This window comes from Heteronotia binoei, chromosome 6, assembly GCF_032191835.1.
Source record: "Heteronotia binoei isolate CCM8104 ecotype False Entrance Well chromosome 6, APGP_CSIRO_Hbin_v1, whole genome shotgun sequence".
Taxonomy (NCBI): Eukaryota; Metazoa; Chordata; class Lepidosauria; order Squamata; family Gekkonidae; genus Heteronotia; species Heteronotia binoei.
The window spans coordinates 106,347,255-106,361,825 of NC_083228.1; the positions used below are offsets into that span (position 1 = coordinate 106,347,255).

Genomic DNA, 14,571 nt, shown 5'->3' on the forward strand with positions numbered 1-14,571 from the left:
ACTCTGTTTTCACTGGTTGAAGTGGGGTGAGGTGGATTGCTGAATCTTGAACTACGCGGTTGGCACTGAAAAGAACCTGAAAATACTCCGACCACCGGTTCAGTATGGATACCTTGTCTGTGAGGAGCACTTGGCCGTCTGCACTATGCAAGGGACTCTGAGCCTGATATGATGGGCCATATACTGCCTTCAGGGCTTCGTACAACCCTCTTAAATCACCAGTGTCTGCACACAGCTGGGTTCTCTCTGCAAGCTTGGTCCACCACTCGTTCTGAATGTCTCGAAGCTTGCGCTGGAGGTGGCTACATGCAGCGTGAAAGATTGCTTTTTTCCCGGGACAGGAGGGCTGGGCAAGATGTGCTTGGTAGGCAGATCTCTTTTTCGCTAGTAATTCTTGGATCTCTTGATTGTTCTCGTCAAACCAGTCCTTGTTCTTCCTTGTGGAGAACCCGAGGACTTCTTCAGAGATCTGCAGGATGGTAGTTTTTAGGTGTTCCCAGAGTGCTTCTGGAGAAGGGTCTGTGGGGCAACTGGGGTCCTCAATTCTTGACTGGAGTTTTGCCTGGAAGGCAGCTTTAAGTTCGGCTGACTGAAGGCTGCCAACCTGAAGCTTCCTCCGAGGGATACCTCCTCTCCAAGGCGGCTCTCAGCCTTTGACTTACCCGACCAGTAGAGGGTATAGCCAGCACCGTGTTCTTGAAGACTACCTTCCTCAGGGAAACGGACCTCACTGAGAGCTGCTATGTCAATATTCAACCTGAGAAGTTCGTGGGCAACTAGAGCAGAGCGTCGTTCAGGGCGACCACTGTTTACTGTGTCAAGCATGGTTCTGATGTTCCAACACGCAAGCTTTAGTCTTTGCACACTTTGTGAGGCAGGTGCATGCCTTTTCTTTGTTGCTATTTTTTGACCGCAAGTAAGGAAGCCCGTTGACCGCGGCTAGCCAACTGGCGGGGGGGCAGACGAGCTTTGTTTAGGCCACCTTTTCTAGGCCCCTTTCCGTGCGGAGCAAGCAGTGCTGTCCCTAGATAAGGCTGCTTGGTTGTTCAGGGTGCTGCCGAAAAATGCTTTCGTCTCCGGGTCAGCATCAGGCGACCAATACCCTGAACCGCCTACATGCAGGATCGGGACTGCGGCTTCCAGTGGCATCTTCCACCTGCCGTTTCGCCCCTTGTCCATCGCTGCAGGACTTGGTGTGTTGTGGGTTGTGGATGTGGATATGCCCTTCAGGCCTGCGCAGAGGAATTTTTAGGTGAAGCACAGTGTGCGCGGTACTGGCTCCACCCTTTCATCTTGGGGTCATCTGCCATGGCCCAGTAAGCTGGGACGCCGGCAGCGAGTCCTCCAGGTGGTAGGTGTTACATTAACGAGCTCTATCTGCCCGGGTTTGATGTTAGAGTTTTCCTTCTCTTGGCTAGTGAGGTTGGTGAGCCCAGCCTGCCCATCCGATTATACCGCTGGACATTCGGTCGCACCATGATGTGGCAAACTCTGTGAGAAACGGGGGGGACCAGCGGGAAGGTGTTGCCACGGATGCAGTAATGCAGGAGAGGCCATTGCAGTGACCATCTGCCAGGCATAGCCGGACAGTGACCACGCGGCGTTCACTACACCGGGAAAGGAGAGGCTATGTATTACGCATACACTTTCCCTGGGGGCGGGGGCAGGATACCCAAGAGGGAACCCACCCCCTCCCCCCCTTAACCCACCAATTTGTATTTAATTATCATTTCATGTTTATTTCATTGCTTAGCATCTCATAGTTATTTATTGCTTGATCTTCCAGATACTATAATCTATTGTACTCATGCTACTATTGTACTCATGACACAACCAGTTTCCAGATGGCAGCGTGAGATCTCCTGGCATTACAACTGGTGACAGGGATCAGTTCAACTGGAGAAAATTGAAAGGTGGACTCTATAGTATGGTGCCCCATTGAGGTCTCCTCTTCAATGGCATGCCCCAGACTATGACTCTATGGCATGATGCCCCAAACTCTGCCCCCTCCGGCTCCACCCCACCCCCACACATCCCCAGGTATTTCCCAATCTGGGGCTGGCAACTTTATTCTCTGCCCTCCCTCCTCTCAGTGCGCCGGAGGCTGAAGGCCGAGAGGGTTGTTTTCCAGCCTCCTTCCCTCTGCTTGCTCCCCCCAGCCTCACTGTGCTCCAAAGAGGCTGTCATAATTCCTGTTATGCTGGGAGGCTGCCCTTTGACCTCCACTGCTCCCAGCTGCCCCATCGGACACTGTGTTTTAGCACCTCTCTAGCTCCCCTGGTGCTTTCATGGGTCCTTATCGCTGACTCCTCCTCATCTCTGGGTCTTACTACCATCGCCTAGTGCAGCTGGTTGGGCCCCAAAGGGCCAAAGAACACTCTTGTAATTGTGGTGTGGGTATGTGGGGAGGGTAGAATAGGGTTGCCTGGACTACTGGCAGGGAAATGGGGGGTAGAATTGCTGAATCCAGACTGGGAAACTCCTGGAGATTTGGGGGTTGAGCCTGGGGAGGACAGGGACCTCAGTGGGGTACAATGCCATAAAGTCCACTCTCCAAGGCACCCCTGTTCTACAGGAGAACTGATCTCTTTAGTCTGGAGATGAGCTGTAATTCCATGAGAAACCCAGGTCCTGCCTGGAGTCTGGCATCCCTAGCTCAGTAGAAGCCCCCCCCCCCCAAAGACAAGAATACAATTTAAAGAACACAATTTAAAGTTGGGGCACCAGAGATGAGGAAGTCTTTGACAGCCTTTCCGGAGCCTTCTGCAAGTCTCTGTCCAGCTTCCTTGCACTTGGACTGATTCACTGACCTGCTTCTGCCACTGCTGCAGATACCCAGTGGCCACCTTAAAAGCTGCTCAGCAGGCTATGCTGTTCTGTGCAGGAAATCTCTCTCTTCCCTCTGAAATGTATCTTCTCAGACCCCTCTTACAGCTCTCTTGTAGGAGCAACCTACCTTTCTTCCAAACTTCAGCAGAGGGTCAAGCCCATAGGATGGCATTAGTATTTGGGGGAATCTGTCAAACATTTACGTCTGTGATTATCTCTAATAACAACAAAACATTCAGCCGTCTCTTCAGGTTCATGCAAACTGGGTAATGCTGTTTACAAGAATCAGTTTTAAATTAAAGCTGGATTACATTTTAAAATACGATTTTGTTACCCACATGCCAGTCGTTGTGAAGCTAGAAATATTTTAATAATGAAGCAATGCTGCCACCTTATGGTTGTATTTAGCACTGCACAACATTTAAACATGAAACTGTGGCTCTTGGAGTCATGTGTTTATTTCTACGATGTATGTAGTGATATTACCAGCTCATTTTCACCTGAAGAGTTGGGTGAAATGAGTGTCAAGTCAAAAACTACACATTTAATGTGTTCAAGAAAAGCCAAGAAGGTGGTGAGTTCTCCTTCACTGGCAGTCTTTAAGCAGCAGCTGGACAAACACTTGTCAGGAGTGCTCTAGACTGATCCTGCTTGAGCAGGGAGTTAAACTGGATGGCCTGGATGCCCCCATCCAATTTTGTGATGCTGATTCTATGATACAGTAACTTTTTTAAAAAAAATTAGATCTGCAAAAGTTCTCCAAATGAATGTATAACAACCTTTGTGGCAGGGGAACTTCCGTGAGTCACTGCTCACTTCTTCAGGTATCAGAATACATGAGCAGTGACTTTAGAAAAGCTCATAGCCAGATACAAATGTTGTTAGTCTTTAAGGTGCTACTGGACTCTTGTTCTTTTCTCCTGCTACAGAGGAACTAACATCTTGAACCATCTTGATGGATATATAGATTGACACCCCCCAGGGATCATTTTGTAGAAAAATAGGTGGTGGACCTCATCCAGGGATTGTTATGCAGCTGCACATACTATTCAATGGACAAGGAGGTGGAACTCTCAGAAGGAGGAGGTGGAACTCTCAGAAAGGTGCAGGAGCTCTGCTCCTGTGAGCTCCCACTGAATCTGAGGCCTGCCTGAAATGATGGGATCTGGTGTGTGTTGAGCACGTTTAGGCATCTGTGTGTTCTTCACTTGGACTCTAACTCTAGCATTGCACTTGGGCTCCACTCCTTCTTTACCCCCTGAGCATCCAACTGGTAATTTATACATGTCAGATGTCCTGATTTACTATCAGCACCATATCCTCACCAGCTAATCTACTATTCCTATTCTAGTAGTGGGCCTGCTAGGTAGAGGCAGCCTACCATTGTTCAGGCAGAGGAGGGAGGAGATGTAGGCGAACACTACCACTTGCCTCCCTCTGTGTGAGAGGGGAGTCACTTGGAGATTGGAGAGGAACAGGTGGGGAAAAGCTGAGTCCCTCTTCTCCTCCAGCATTAGTGGGGGTTTTCTCCAAGATCTCCTATATAAGCCACCTTGTGTTTCACAGCAGAAGTAAGGCATAAGGATCTGTATATCTAATAGCATCATGTGGTCCCCATCTATGGACATCTGAATCCATAGATGGGGGCCACATGATGGAGTCAGATGTCCATAGATTGGGACCACGATGACATTAAACAGATTTTCATGAAAACTTCAGGGGCCCCCAGGTTTTCAGAAAAATCTAAAATACTTAAAAATACCCTCCAAACAAGGAGTTTTTTTGCCCAAGCCCAGACTGGAAGCCTGGCAGTGGCACACTAGGCTGGAGAGCTGGTGGCATGGTGGGCAAGCAGGCATTGCACTGAGGATGGTGGTAGCAGGTGGGTAAATGCTGTGCCAAGGATTGGGGGGAGTGGGCAAGAACCCTGCCAAGGACTGGGAAGCAGGCAGGCAAGTGCTGCACCAGCAATGGGGATCCAGAGGCAAGCAGGCTGCTGATGAGGGGAGGTGCAGAGCTGAGCATCACCAACAGCAGAGAGGTGAGCAGAGAGCTAATAATGGGGAGGGGAGTAGGTGGATGGAGAGCTGAAATAAAAGATAGGACAGAAAGAAGATAAAGCTTCAGATAGGAAGAACAGAAAAAGGTGAAAATGGACAGGGGGATGGGGAAACAAGGTGAGTGAGTGGGGACAGAACTGCCTAGAGTACACTGAAAAAAGGCAGGTATGTACATGCACAGGTACATGGGAGGGAAGGAAAGGCAAGAGACTGCAAACAAGAATGTAAAGGAAAAGAGAAAAATGCCAAGAGGAAGAGAAGTAGGGTAATCACTCTTTCTGCACCCCACAGTGAGTCCTCACAAATCCTCCACTTAAATGCATGTAATAGAACAGGGGTGGGGAACCTCCATCCCGAGGGCCATATGCGGCCCTCGAGGTCACTTGGTGCAGCCTTTGGGGATTGCCGCGCCAAACTGAGCCATGTGGCAGCCCCCCTGAGGCCTGGCAGGCCGGCGAGGATCATGGAGCCCAGCCGTGCTGTGCAGCAGCCTCCCCAGGGCCAGGCAGGGATCACAGGGCCCAAATGTACTATGCGGCAGCCTCCCTAGGGCCTGGCTGGCTGGCCAGAATTGCTGCAGGGCCTGGAAAAGTTACTGTCACAGTTCAGTTTGCACTTGATCATCCCAGATGGTGTGGCCCAATATGCTAATGAGTGTGTGACCTAACATGCTAATATTAGGGGATGTGGTCTAATATGCTATTGAGTTCCTGCTGGGCTTTTTCTACAAAAACGCCCTGGACCCATGCATTTGCCTAGGGCGGCAGGTCGTGTGTGTGTGTGTGCCAGATTAGGCTCTCCCCACAAGACTTCAAAAAGAAAAACAATTATTTGCATTAATTTTGCTGGCCTGAATCGTTCTCCCTCGGCAGAGCACTGTTTTTTAAATTGATAATTTTTATGGCCCGTGAATGATGTTATAAATATCCACATGGCCCTTGGCAGAAAAAAGTTCCCCACCCCTGCAATAGAAGGTTATGGGTTCTCTGGACTCATGACAGTAAAGATAAAATGCTTGCACATGTTAGGAGACGCAAAAGAAGGCAGGGATAACAAGTATATCATCTTTCTATGGTGAGGGAAAATGGCTGAATCAGGATCTGAGATCATTTGGGATGTGGTGGTGGGAAATGCTATGGAGTTATGGCTGATTTATGATGACTGCATAGGGTTTTCAAGGCAAGAGACAAGAGGTGGTTTGATATTGTCTGTCTCTGGGTAACAACTCTGTACTTTAGGGTTTGTAGAATCTTTCGGGATCAAGTGCCGTGTTCTACTGGAGAAAGTTTTCCTTCCAGACGTTTCGTTCTCAGCTGCGGAGAACATCCTCAGTGGTGTTGCAGCCGGAGCAGGCGCTCTGACCTTCTTGGCTGCTGTGCATTGTGCACTCAATGCACAGCAGCCAAGAAGGTCAGAGCGCTTGCTCCGGCTGCAACGCCACTGAGGATGTTCTCCGCAGCTGAGAACGAAACGTCTGGAAGGAAAACTTTCTCCAGTAGAACACGGCACTTGATCCCGAAAGATTCTACAAACCCTAATGATGTTACCAGCCGTGAAAACCTGAAATCTTTGATAACTCTGTACTTCTTTGGTAGTGTCACATCCAAGTACTAACCAGGGCCAATTCAAGATCTGATGAGACCAAACTATCCTGGATCATCCAGGTGAGGGCACTGGGACATCTGAGGGTATATTGAAAAGTATCTAGGGGTTTTAGTGGAACATACACTGAACATGAGTCAGCAATATGATGTGATAGCTTAAAAGGCAAATGTGATTTTGGGCTGCATCAACAGAAATATAGTGTACAGTTCATGTGAAGTGATGTTATTGCTTTACTCTGCTCTCGTTAGGCCTCACTTAATCTATTGTGTTCAGTTTTGGGCACCACAATTTAAGAGCCAGTTTGGTGTAGTGGTGAAGTGCATGGACTCTTACCTGGGAGATCCGGGTTTGATTCCCTGCTCCTCCACTTGCAGCTGCTGGAATGGCCTTGGGTCAGCCATAGCTCTGGCAGCGGTTCTCCCTGAAAGGGCAGCTGCTGTGAGAGCCCTCTCAGCCCCACCCACCTCACAGGGTGTCTTTTGTTGGGGAGGAAAATAAAGGGAGATTGTGAGTCGCTCTGAGACTCTGAGATTTGGAGCGGAGGGCGGGATATAAATCCAATATCATCATCCTCTATATAACAGCTCTACAAGTACTTGAAGATGGTGATCATATCACCTCTCAGTCATCTCCTCTGCAGGCTAAACATAGCCAACTCCTTCAGCCTTTCCTCATAGGACTGGGTCTCCAGACCCCTCACCATATTTGTTACCCTCCTCTGGACACGTTCCAACTTGTCTGTATCCTTCTTAAATTGTGGTGACCAAAACTGAACATGAGGATGGTGGGGAGTTGTTTTCTGTTGTCCCAGAAGGTTGGACCAGAACCAACAGGTTGAAATTAAATCAAGAGTTTTTGGCTAAACGTTAGGAAGAACTTCCTGACAGAGTGGTTCCTCGGTGGAAGAGGCTTCCTCAGGAGGTGGTGGGCTCTTCTCCATTTTCAAACAGAGGCTAGATGGCCATCAGACCGCGATGCTGATTCTGTGAGTTAGGCAGATAATGAGAAGGAGGCAGGAAGGATTGCATCAGTGCTTAGTTCTCATGGCTCTTTCTTACACACCCAAGGAAATGCTGATTGCCACTTTGGGGTCAGGAAGCAATTTTTCTCCAGGGCAAGTTTGACCAGGGATCCTGGAGAGTTTTTGCCATCTTCTGGGTATGGAGCAGGGGTCACTGGGGATGTGGGGGGGGTATTTGTGAATTTCCTGCATTGTGCAGCAGATTGGACTGGATGGTCCCTTCCATGATTTTATGATCTTTATTATTTGTGCTGTGGAGGAGGTGCACTCATACACACACCCTCACCCAGCTTTACCTCACTGAATTCTGTTGTTTGAAATTTGTTTTCTCCAGGCCAGACTCCAACCCCTGAAGTCAGCTGGGACAAGAGAAAAATATCAACAATACCAATGTTCTACAAGATAAGGTGTGGCCAGGGTTTTGTTACCCTCAATTGCACATTCTGTTTCTGAATGTTCTCCTTCTTGACACAGTAGAAAAATTAATTTATTCATATGTCAGTGTTGTCATGCATGCTTCCACAAGGGAGAATTTTAATCTCCTGTCTAGTTTATCTATTTGTGATTTCCCAGGAAGGATCCCTTAGGCAAGCGGTGAACACCAATCAACTTGCATCCCAGTAGGGGGTTGGAAGGAAGACACACCTGTGTTTCTCAATGAAATTAATGGAAACAACTGTCAGAATGGTTGCTTTCATTTCAGTACTAAAGAACTTGACTCAAGTTTTAAAAATGGCAAAAGGACGGGATCATAATCTGCTCCCCAATAGTATCTGGAAATGCATTTATAAGGTGCAGTACAGTTTGGTGTTAATTGCAGTTTCTCTCTTCCTTAATGATGGGCCAGAATCTCTGGTTGGAATCCTAGGCCTGCAGAACATTACATGAGCACATAGCAATACATGTAATGTGGGAGCTGGTTTTGGAATCTCCGATTTGTTTAATTACTCTCATATGCACTTCAAATTATTTGGTTTTATATGTTCTGATCCATCACCTAATGCAGGAAGTAGACAATTACCTTCAGCGAGCCTATAAATTTTAACTATGTTGTTTAAGTATCTCTTAAATCTGAGCAATTAACACAATCACCTCCCAAGCATCCCCATAGACATCCGTCTTTAGCTTTCCCAGTGGATGATGTCTCTGTTAGTTACTGCTAATTGAACTCTAAATCAGAAAGCTTCTTGGGATGTAACGAAATAAACCCATCTTTTTCTCTTCTTCTTCTTCTTTTTCATTAATAGCTGGGACCAACATGCACCAAACTTCAAAGGAATTGATAAGTAAAGACTTTTCATCATGGGAGCTTGCTGTCTTCATTCTAATCTTTCATGCTTTCTGACGCACAGACATCAAACGAGTCCAAAGAGAATTGCAGCACTCCAAAGCTCGAGCTCTCCCTGTCTGTAAAACTGTATGTTTAGTAACAATCCAATCCACACAATTAAAATGGCAGAAATAATTATTTACATAAGTTATCATTTAATAAACGTCATCATTCCCAACCCTCTGTTTTTCCTTTGCCCCAAATGTAGAATTGAATATAGTTCAAAAGCAACATCCAGAGCTCAAGGGATGGCTGGAAGAAAATGAAAAAGAATTAGGAAGTGTCTTCTGTAGAAGTCTTCAAAGCAAAGGCATCCAATTTATGTTTCGTTCTTACTTACAATGTCGTTTGCATATTTCATTGTTTCTGTCATCTTGCTTGTTACAATCCATCTAAAGAGTTCTCAAAGAACATTAAGTCCTACACATAAATAAACAGCGAATGAAGAGGAAGATACAAAAAGGCAACAATTAATATCAAAAGATTGACTTCTAGGGTTTTATTTCAAGTCTGTTCTTTCATTAGGCAGCGGTTCTCGGGTTTAGCATCTCTGATCAAGGAATGTTGTATTGTAAGAAATCAGAGAGGTTTAAAGGTCAGGAGAATTTTCCTTTGAGACATGTCAGAATAAAGAGTTGGGATAAAAACTGAATCTTTATCGCTATTTGAAGTTTGGTCATGACATTGGATCCATCAGGAGACATGCCTGATTACCATAATCCAGTGGAAATTGAAGTATGTTCCTCATCCTGGAAATGCAAAGTCTGCCATCAAAACCAATCTGCAAACTCTTCAAAGTTTTCCTGCTGCACATGCCCATCTTTCAATTGATAGTAGGTGACAGCCTTCCAAATTCTGGATTTGTATTGATATTGTGGCTACTGAATCACCCCTTTTGTTAATGCTACAAGTCAGATTGGGGAGGGAGGAAATTATACACCCCTTTAGCCCATTCAAGAGAATTGTAGCTGATAGATAATGTTTCGGCAGGCAGGCAGGCAGAAAGAAAGCTTCTGATACAGAATCACTGATCACTCAGATGAAGATTGGTGGTAACCAGTCATACAATGTCACACTTCAAGGAATTCACAGGGTGCTTCCCAAGAACCTCTGCAGTCACTCCCATTCCCCACCATGTTAGGAACATAAGTCTCTTAAGGAAAAGGAAAGACCTTTATAATATCCTGACAACTGTCTGATGCTCATCCCCACTTCTGATTTGTCAAGACACTTTCTAGGAAACCAGTCAGGGTCCCCCTCCCCTTCTTCACTACCAGAAGCTATTTAAGCACACATATGGAAATTAATGTCCCCCCTCCCGCCCAAGAAATCCTCACCCATTCTTCTAGTCCTGTTCCTCTAAGCAAGACACTTCAAAGTATTCTGTGACCCCTGCTCCCCCAAGCAGCCACCACTTTACTTCCTGCCATGCTGCCTTAGCCAGGTCAGAGCCCAGGGCACTGACTTTAACCCAGCCAACGGCCCTGCAAGTACAGGAGAAAAAGCTCACTGTCTTCCATACTACTGATGGTTGCTAGGACCTGAGCATTACTGTGCTTGATTACTTGAATATGAAGCAGGACTGAATCCTGATCCTAAAGGCTGATTTGGGTTCATTGTGGTGTCAGCTAAGACCTGGTGTATAAAATATTATTGCTGTGAACCTCAGGGGGAATAGTTTATAGAAGATGCTCCACTTAAAATGACAAGCTGCCAGTTTTAAAACAATAGTGAGAACTTTTTTTTTACTGTTGATTGTTTTTATGATGTAACCCACCCTGAGCTATGGGAAAGGTGGGCTAAACATTGAATAAAAGAAAGAAAGAAAGCATAAGGTGATGCTTTCTGGAACAAAAAATCCTGATTTAAAACATGTGCTGATGGGATCCAAAATGGCTGATCCTGAGACTGAAAGAAACCTTAGGGTTGTAGTGGAAAGCTTGATGAAAATATCAACCCAAGTGCACGGGAACAGTGAAAAAGATGAACTCCATGCTGGGAATTATTAGAAAGGGGACCGAAAATAAAACAGGCAATTCTGTAATGCCCTTGTACTGAGCTATGGAGTGGCCTCATTTGGAATACTGTGTGCACTTCAAAAGAATACTGCAGAGCTAGAGAAAGGACAAGGAGTGGCAAAGAAGATGATTAGGGGGTTGGAGCACCTTTTCTGTGATGAAAGGCAGAGGAACCTGGGGTTTTATAGTAAAGCTGGCTAAGGGAAGATATGATAGAGGTTTATAAAATTATGCCTGGAGTGAAGAAGATGGATAGAGGGAGCTTTGTCTCCTTTCCCAGAGTACAAGAATTTGGGGGCACTCAATTAAGTTGATGGGAAATAGCTTCAGGACAGACAAAAGTAAATACTTGTTTACTTAAAGAGCAATTAAACTCTGGAACGCACTGCCAGTTGAGTTAGCGATAGCCACATGCATAGTTTCAAAAAGGGTTTAGAAAGATTCATGAAGGGAGCCTCCAGCTACAGAGGCAGCAAACCTCTGAATGCCAGTGCTGGAAGGCAACAGCAGCAGGGGACGGGCCCAGTGTCTATGCCCTCTTTGCTTGGCCCTCCAGGGCAACTGGGCAGCCACTGGGTGAAATAGAATGCTGGACTAGATGGGCCACTGGTCTAATTCAGCAGGCTGTTACGTTCCTATGAATTGGTTTAAGAGAGAAAGAGAGAGAGTATACTTACTATGAGGAAACAAGCACCAATCATTACTGCTTTGATTTTTACATCCAGATCCACAGGAACCTGGATACCAAAGTTGGCTGTATTGGTAAAGATGTTATTGACAAAACCAGACCAATACTTGGAAATCTTGCCAATTGTAGACATCTCATTTAGAGATTTTACCTGTAGAATTGGGGGGGGGGGGGGGAGAGAGGAAAACATGCCTTGTAAACATTCTTCAAATACTTAGAAATCTGAATAAATGTGATTAAGACTAATGCAAAAGGAATGAGATTTGCAGGGAGAGGAGAAATCCCATTACCCTCTCTTCCCCTCATCACTACCTATGATTTCCCCTCACTGCCACTGCTACTGGGGTTTCTATAAGTTGCTCCTAGTTTGTAGAATCCTAAACCATATGTCTGCCTGCCTTCTTCTAAGTATGCACATGATTGTCCTGTAATTAATACACACTGAATATTAATTGAGGCTGAAAACAAAATCCTATCAGCTGACGTGTAGCACAATTTTAATTTAACTGTCCTGGTGATTATAGTTAGTATTTGAACTCTTCAAATTTCTGAAGGAAAAAACCACTACTCTGTTTTCCATCATTCTGTCATCTGGGATTTTATCACAGCTTTTATAGTCACCAGTAAATATAATAGAATTAGACACAATTTTGAAACACACAAAATAAATGGATTGCAAACAGTGAAAAAAGTCACTGACATTAATAATTTCCTTGTACAAAATAGAAGTAATGGCAGCCTGTAATTCTTGTCTCTGAAATGAGGTGACCATGTCAGCTCCCACAGTTCTTTGTCTCAGACTGTAATTGAGTCCCACTTACCTGGCAGATGCAACAACTGTTGCTGTTACTGTGCCATTGACATGAGGTCTTGCCTCTCTGTGTTGCAGTAAATTGTGAAAAATGCATTTGGGCAGTATTGTTATCCCACAGTGCATGGCATCCTAGCTATAAGATACCCTGGAAAGCTATATCACCCAGTCTTCCTTCCATTTGGGAGTGTTAGAGCAGTGTTCAAGGCACCCAACAAAGGGGAAGGAAGGGTCACTACCATAGCCATAACTAGGTAAAGGGAGTTTGGAGGATCATGGGTATTAGGAACCTCACAACAAGGAGGATCTTGGGAATTAGGAACTTCATAACAAGGGCATTTGGAAACCCCATGGTATTCCTTGTGATATCACCAGGGTCACTGTGTGCTTTCTAAATTTCATAGTTTGACTTGGAAAAGAACATGTTCAATTTCAATTCAAGCTGTCAAAAACAAAATGTTTCCACACATGACTTCAGCAAGAGTTGCTAAACTGAACTTTCAGGCTGCAGTCACAGTTCCCATAAAGGCTGACTAGCAGTGTAATGCCTGATAGTAGTTCTAAGGCAGTATGCTGGTGAGAAAAGGAGTAAAAGAGTTGTGTCTAAAGTTAGCTGGGTGCTTTTTACCACCTAAGAGGTAGTGGTGCTTCCAAATATTTCCTCATTCCTGTTGCAATCCCAGATCCCATCTTGGTTTTGTTTTTCCTTTGTGCAAAACAAACTTTAATTTTGTACCATTTTCTGTTTCCTTTCAGCCAATTTCCCCTGCACATGCCTTTTACTTAGGGGCGGGTGAGGGGGGGGGAGGCTGAGCTTGGTGAAACCTCCACATTGACTTTTAAAAGTTTTCTTTCTCCTAGCTGAAGACAAGCAGGAAGGGGAAAGTCATTGCTCCCAAGCTTCACCCAAGTATCAACTATCAAAGCTTTAAAAATGCTAATGACCTTTCTGGCAGGAAACACTGAAATGGCCAGCTCACACCTTAACTGAGAATCTGACAGCAAGAAAGGACACAGAGTCTTGGGGGTGCAAGGGCTAGATTGTATTTTCCCAGAGGTTTCAGGAAAGGATTTTTGACCCACAGAAGATGAACAAAGATTGATAATGCAGTCCTTTCGTACAGAGGAAGAGGAATCCATTTTGGGTGCTTCATGCTGGGGAAAGGAGCTCTCACACTTGATCTCCATCTGAAGGCCACCACTGTCATGGGAAGTAGACAGAGGGCTAGCTACCTTAGATGAAGACTGCAAGGTAATTAGAAGTTTTTAGAACTTTGTAATTTAAAGAGCTTTCCTTAGAATAACATCACCTAGGGCATGTAGTTAGTGAGGGGCAAAGGAGTTGCATATATACACTTTTCTTTTGTATTCCTCACTCAATTTGTTACTGTGTGAAGACTGTGTGTGCGGACATTTTACTTTTAATAAATTCTTTACCATTTTGAATGCTGGTTCTTGTTCTACATACCGCATAGACCTCCACTGTTCAGATGTGAGGGCGATCTGGCTACGACATCTGTCACTTCATTGATCGCCAGGGTTGATTCAGCTGATCTGGCTGGTTAGGCAGGTGTCCCCTACCTCTCTCATCACTCCATGTGCATTCCTCCCAAAGCTACACACTCAATGAAAGAGGACAACCATCCCAGATAGAAGGAATGTACCATTCTTCGGTCAAGGGTATACGACCTTCACTGCTTGAACATTCTATTTAAATCAGGGCCAAACTGCTAATTGCCCAGGAATGTGCAAGTGCAGTAAGATGTTCTTTTGTTAAACAGTCACTGAGTAGTAAGAGATGCGGACATGAGATGGAGCCTTAGAACAGCAGTGCAAGAAGGGAAGCTGGGATCACTGGTCTTTTGGCAAGTAATTCCTAAAACAGCCAACTGTTGGCAGTGATATCAAAAGAGGGAGAAAAACCCCCTCTGAGGATTAGGCAGGCTGGAGAAGCAATGTATTGCTGGGTGGGTATTCAGGTGGCTCCTAGTGCTTAGATGCCTTAGAGAGCCAAGCAGAACAGGTGCTCTGGGGCTGTTTCACCATGTAGGACTTTTTCATCATGTGCACATGTACAATTTTTTTTCAAAACCATTTTGTCAATCAATTAACATAATATATGTATTCATATAAATAGCCTGTATGGTTGCAGGTGTACATTGCATATAAAAACATACAATTTCTGTTTACAGTACATCCAACTGTGAAA

The 14,571-nt window shown here is 45.3% G+C and overlaps 1 protein-coding gene across 1 annotated transcript in view; it reads right to left on the bottom strand.

Annotated features, from left to right (window-relative positions):
* Positions 1–9,055: 9,055 nt before the first annotated feature.
* The window catches only part of PLSCR5 (phospholipid scramblase family member 5), a 30,465-nt gene continuing 24,949 nt past the window's right edge, over positions 9,056–14,571 (bottom strand). Inside the window, exons 6-7 of the mRNA XM_060240885.1 lie at positions 11,541–11,702; positions 9,056–9,265 (exon numbers count right to left, since the gene is read on the bottom strand). Of these exons, the coding sequence (XP_060096868.1) occupies positions 9,227–9,265; positions 11,541–11,702 (201 nt within the window). The 3' untranslated portion in view covers positions 9,056–9,226. The remainder of the gene's footprint in view (positions 9,266–11,540; positions 11,703–14,571) is intronic.